General features: G+C 31.5%; 1 protein-coding gene across 1 annotated transcript; it reads right to left on the bottom strand.

The window, feature by feature from the left end:
- Positions 1-1106: 1106 nt before the first annotated feature.
- On the bottom strand, positions 1107-5233 carry LOC134266746 (uncharacterized). The gene is made up of 4 exons (XM_062748970.1): positions 5016-5233; positions 3674-3757; positions 3204-3287; positions 1107-1562 (listed from the first exon to the last, which is right to left on the bottom strand). Exons 1-4 carry the CDS (start codon positions 5215-5217, stop codon positions 1156-1158), a joined length of 777 nt encoding a protein of 258 aa, XP_062604954.1. The 5' UTR covers positions 5218-5233; the 3' UTR covers positions 1107-1155.
- Between the last annotated feature and the right edge of the window lie 672 nt (positions 5234-5905).

The raw sequence follows: 5905 nt of genomic DNA, 5'->3' as shown, positions 1-5905 counted from the left end.
AACCTATTAGAAAATATATAGGTTGCTTCATGTAAAAGTGACCAAAAATTACGGTAAAACGAGAAAATTTGGCACACTACTAATTTTTGCGCTTTTGGTGTAATCGAGCCAATAAGCGCTAAAATTTATTGTGCGCTATTGTCTCTTGAAAGCTTTTACATAAGTGCATGTAAGCCGGAACGCTCGATTACGTAATGTCGAATGGTCATTGGATTTTATATACACACTCTATAGCACTGCACATGTTCTGAAGACAGAAAGTTCTGGCAAATCATAATTTAATCAATTAATCTATTGTTACCCCGATAGTTGTTATTATCATTAGTGCTCACCTTCAATGTTTGGCTTCTCGGTGAATCAATCATTTATCACCTCGAGGTAAACAATGCAATCAAGCATGGCGATTGAGCCTGCAGACAAAACCTGATTAGCATAAGCGTTTTATCTAAGTAATTTTCTGTTTATTCATGCATTGTTTTTATATGATTTAAATGAGTAAATACTCCATTTCTTTTAATTGAAACTAGAAATAAAATAAATTTTAACATTGTACCACGCCCATGTGATAACAAGTTAACGACTAACCAAAAAGTCAAATACGGGTGTGGATAAAAAAAAATATCACATTTATATATTTTACTGACAAGAGCAAGCGCTAAAATTTATTTTCGCCAATGGATTCCTAATAGCTCTTGCGCTAAAATACGTACATGTATGCGCCAAAATTTTCTCGTTTTACAGTATCTAAATTTTATTCAACATGATTTTGCCAATTTTGCAGTAAAAACACATAATCCCTGGTAGTTAAAGGGTCAAAACATTCCTCATCCAAAGGGAGATCTATGAAACATCTGTTAAATAAAAATATTCAGTTATTTTACATTTTTCATCGCTTTTAAATTGATAGTTCTGAAAACAGAAATACATGCAACCAAGATATCACCTCGCCGAGTGATTCGGTAGCGCTATGACCTCTGACACCCAAATAAAGATCACACAGAATTGAACACATTTTCTTTTCAATAGGTTCATCTAAGAAAGATATTTGCAAATGTAAATATTCGTTAAATTCTGATCCCCACAAATATATGAACTTACAATTTTTAAATATTTTATATCGTTAATCTAGAATTTGGATAGGGATGTGTAAATCCACTAATACGGATGCACAAGAAATCCAGAAAAGGTATTTTCGTTGTATTTCATTATTTCTCCTCTAGACGTCCAGTTGTTAGCAGCCCTCAGCCAAATCTCAGTCCCCGCCGAGAGTGAGAGTAAAACAAAGTTGCTGCCATTTGTACCTTCAGAAGAACCTTCAGCGTATGCTATAGCGTGAGGATAGTTTCCATTTGTTATTTCCACCAACGCCCACTTGTTCCGTAAAGTAAGGATATTAAAAAAGAATGCGTATAATCCACTTCTTGGACATCGAAATATACCAGTGTCATTGTTGTAGGCATTTCCTCGACTGGTGACTACATGACTGAATACAATTTTCTCATTTTCTTTTAATGCATATATAGATGTTCCGTACTTAAGTTCGGCAGTAAAGGCAACTTCTTCTGAAAGAGGTAAAATAACTAAATCTGTACCATCAGAAGATAAGATGTATTTGCATGTTCATATCAGGTTCAGAAATTTAAAGCATAACTTTCTTTCTTTCTTTCATACTCTGTATGTGTGTGAGGGAGAGAAGTTGGGTGTGTCTGTAAAAGAAGAAGGTGTAAGTGTGTTAAACAGGTTGTAGAACATTTATCCCTTACTCATGATATTATCTTAAATATTTTTTCACTTATTGTGATAAATAAGAAATCATTTGGATTTTTCTTTGTACATTTGCAATTAAATTCATGTTGTTTTCGTCTTACACATTAAAAAATTAACATCAAAATATTGTATGTAAGCTATACATCGTTATTTCTTAAAACGAAACAAATCTTTAAAAGAAATTAAATTTACAATGACATTTTTCATAAAAAAAATTGTATAACCCCTTAATTAGTTTATGCGTTTATTTCGATTAACCATGAACTGTATAGATCAAGTTTACAGACCATTGGGTCAGTAACAAATTATATTCAATGTATGTATTTAATAATACATTGTGTCAAGCAATATTAATGTTTGTGGAAAATATCAAATAAATATTTTAAGCATTTCTAGAGATACAGGGTGTGACAAACGGACAGTCGGGCATACATATTAAGGAATACGCAAGGGAAAGTGATCCAAAAATGTCTCTCTGCTCTACAGGTAATACAAACATTACTTCTCTTTATAAGCAAGATAAGATTAAATCGATTTTTGCAAAGCATCCTTAGGTATCACGTATTCTAAATAAATGTTATTAAAGCCTTTAGGTCCTGATAAATATGATATAGAAGATTAACAAGACAAAACAAAATTTATGATGCAATCATTTGAAAGTATTTTTTTAAGATCCAGCTAGACTTGAAAAGATGAAATAAATGAGAAAATTGTCTTAATTCTGTCAACAACAAGGGATTGGGTTTAGGCTATTACATAAATAAAAGCTTAAGATGGGTTAATACATTGAATAAAACGTCTTTAAACATTTTATGAAGAAGACCGGAGTCAAATCAGAGGGGAAATCAGGTGCCATGGATGGTTGAGCATCCCCTGCAGACCGGTTATACCCGCCCTTTGCTCATTGTAAAGATCGGGATATAATGGAAAATCCATCGTCAATATAAATATAATAGTATATAAATAACGGACTAACAATGAGCATAAAAACGCTAGTCAGCATTTGACTCAATGATAAATTACATTACCTGACAAGGTCATTGTATCGACAATAAAACTTACGTAATGACGAATTAAAACGGGAAAGCTGACATTCTTGTTTCATTAACATGTTTGTTAATATTTTATTTCGTTATAGAAATTGCTTATACGTAAAGTATGTTCTTCCGTATCGAATAAGCTGAGATATGTTAATTGCATATACAGGTGATGAAGGTATACCGCTGCATAAGTAAGGGAATTTGACGATAGAAACGTTAAATTTATTACGTTTACTATAGAGCTTAGTTGTTACATTACCATTAACGTGTTTTTCATATAAATTATCCAAGTATAAACCAGATGTGTCATCTGATACATACACACCCTCCCTCCCTTACACACACCCACACACACCCTCACACAAGCAATCCCTCTTCTTGTCCCACTCTTCTTACGATTCATTTTCTCTTTTATTGTCGCCTGGCTTGACTCAATTTGTTGAGTTGATCTTTTTATTTTCATTACGCTTTCTTCAACCTCTGTAATTTAAATATTTGTTTGTTTTTTTATTGTTTGTCATATTGCTCTAGTAAAATGTCTTTTGTTTTAACTGAGCCATACAATGAATAATTGTATTGGTAAACTACCATATATATTCATATATTACTCAATATCTTTATTATAGTAAACAAGTTGATAGATTAACTTTCCTTACAGTGTACTTACAGCAACCTGTTCAGCCAGAGAGATTTCAAATCATATTTGACTACTGATAAACGAATTTCATATCAAATTAATTTCTTATTTTTTCTCAATTTTCAATTATTTTTACATCCAAGGCGAACAATAAGGTGTGCTAAACAAACAAACACTACAACAAGCGATGTTTTTTTTACCCCCCCCTCTCTCACTCTCTTGAACTTACGATTTATTCTTCTTCCCATAGTCGTCTGTTTCGACGATAGGTGTTGGATTGTTTCTTTTATTTCACTTACTTCTTCAACAGTCTCTGTAATATAATCGTTTAATTATGAAGCACAATATTTTAATGGGAATTTATATTGTTCTACATTTTTTTTATTTGATACCTGTTAGAAGCAAGCAAAAACTTTAAAAAATACGCCATACGTGCATTATATCTCGGTGTACATGTTAATGTTACGTTTTTGTTTTAGAATTTTTCTTCGATATGCATTAAACATACCCAGAAAGAGTAACAGATCTAGATTTCAAATACACTATAAGCATTTTAAAATCTCCTATAAGAGTATGTCTTCATTATCTATTAATTTCTTATCTTTCTGCATATCTAAGAAATGACAAAATTAACAAGATTCTTTAAAAAAAAACCGTTTGGTCTGCTGATAACATGTGCATCCAAAGATATTATAGGTAGATTTGAATACTTATAGACCAAGTTCATATCTTCGTTATATATTAATCTTAATGGGTTTTTTTTATTTTCAAATTTTTCGACATCCAAGGCAGATATTTTGCTGAGATAAACATTCATAAACTACAACAAGCGATGGGTTTAGTATATTCTTATTAGCAAAGATTTGTATAACACATAAGTAATGAAATATAACAATGTCATTTTCATAATTCTGAACATGAGTGACAGGTAGCTAACATAGAAAATTCATGACTTGAGTAACTCTTGGATAAATTTCCTTAAATCGACACATTTTGATTCAAAAATAATTAGTATAATTATAGTTTATTGTGTGTTGAACATTGTTACAGTTAATTAAATTTATATTTCAGAGTCAACTTAGACATGTCACAAGATTTTATCTAAAACAAGACTGTGATCATTCGGAAAATGCGACATACTTTTTCCAGGAATCACCTGGAACTGATTTGCGGAGAAGAGGATTGTAATTTTCAGTATGGGTTGGTTGGTGTAGGAAGCGGTAGGAATTTATGCTGCTTTGTAACACGTTTGGTTGATTTGATTGTGAATATTAGTTGTTCATTTAATACGGTTTATTTGGAATGATAAAATGCTATTATAAATGACGGATGTCATTGTGTTAACATTTTCACAGTGCACTTATCGTTGTATAAAAATCTTATTTTCAGTCTGTAATACAGTACACAGTACTTTGGATGGTATGGTCTGTAGACTTTTTTAAAAAGTGCAGAATCCTTGGAACTTAAGACTTGGAATGGTAAAGAATTCACGATTTGCAGTTTATCGTAATAATCTTTGATTCTTTGGTTTCATCTAACAGAAAATATCATTCAGTTGCTAATTTACTTACTTTTGAAAACATTCAATTCCTTTTTTAGTATTTCCATGTTCTTTTCTTGTTTTTGAAATATTCTTCTTAGGATGCTTAATTCATTTTTTAGGAATTCCATGTCTTCTGGTGCTGAACATATTTGATGGAGATAGTCAATCTTTTGACCATAAAAACATTTTATCCAGTACATCACCAATAAGGATCTCCAAAATAAAGGCATTGTTCCTGATCCTATTTAGAATCTAAATATATATTAAGATTGAGAAAAAACATCGGCAATAAAAGAAAAAAATAAACACAAGAAGAGTCGAGTAAAGTGGGATCATGTTCATTTTTACGAAGGAAAGAATTTTTTTTATTTAATTCTGACTATGGTATTATATTTATTCATGCAACTATGTCTCTTCCGTTAAAACAATTCTGTTTGTGTTATGCGACTATGAATCATAGAAAAGTATTTTGGAAAAAAAGAAATTAAACGGAGTAGTAAATCAACATTAATATGAACTACATATCCTCAAGTGTGAAACACAAAGACAATTTCTTCAATTCAGACAGGATGTAGACAAAACAACTGTTGCTTTTATAAGTAATATCTAGCCCGGTATCATAAATAACAAGAGGCCCACGGGTCTAATAAGTCACCTTAGTATCATGTTACAACCTTCCAACAATTGAATTTGGTTCGTGCTTTAAGCCAGAGGCCATGAAATTCTCAATTTTGAAAGAGACAACATTGCTTATCATAATTATAAACTTAGCATGCTTACTCTATTTACTTAATACCCAGAGGTAGATCAGAGTAACAAACAAAAATACACTTTCACTTTATAACCAGTTGTGCACCCCACCCCAAAGGAAGCACTGTCTCTGAAGCCGCATATTTCAATTTTTTTGAAATTTTATCA

This window comes from Saccostrea cucullata, unplaced genomic scaffold (assembly GCF_032062105.1).
Source record: "Saccostrea cucullata isolate Sc308-1 unplaced genomic scaffold, CSIRO_AGI_Scuc_v1 ctg1100, whole genome shotgun sequence".
In the NCBI taxonomy this organism is placed as follows: domain Eukaryota; kingdom Metazoa; phylum Mollusca; class Bivalvia; order Ostreida; family Ostreidae; genus Saccostrea; species Saccostrea cuccullata.
This window is presented reverse-complemented; position numbering and strand designations above follow the sequence as displayed.

Excerpts from the sequence above, each read along its gene's own strand:
- LOC134266746 (XM_062748970.1), bottom strand. The coding sequence starts at position 5,217 with ATGCCTTTATTTTGGAGATCCTTATTGGTGATGTACTGGATAAAATGT. Across the intron at positions 3,288-3,673 it reads TATGGGAAGAAGAATAAATC|AGGTTGAAGAAAGCGTAATG; the intron begins GTAAGTTCAAGA and ends TTTAAATTACAG. Across the intron at positions 1,563-3,203 it reads AATAAAAGAGAAAATGAATC|AAGAAGTTGCCTTTACTGCC; the intron begins GTAAGAAGAGTG and ends TACCTCTTTCAG.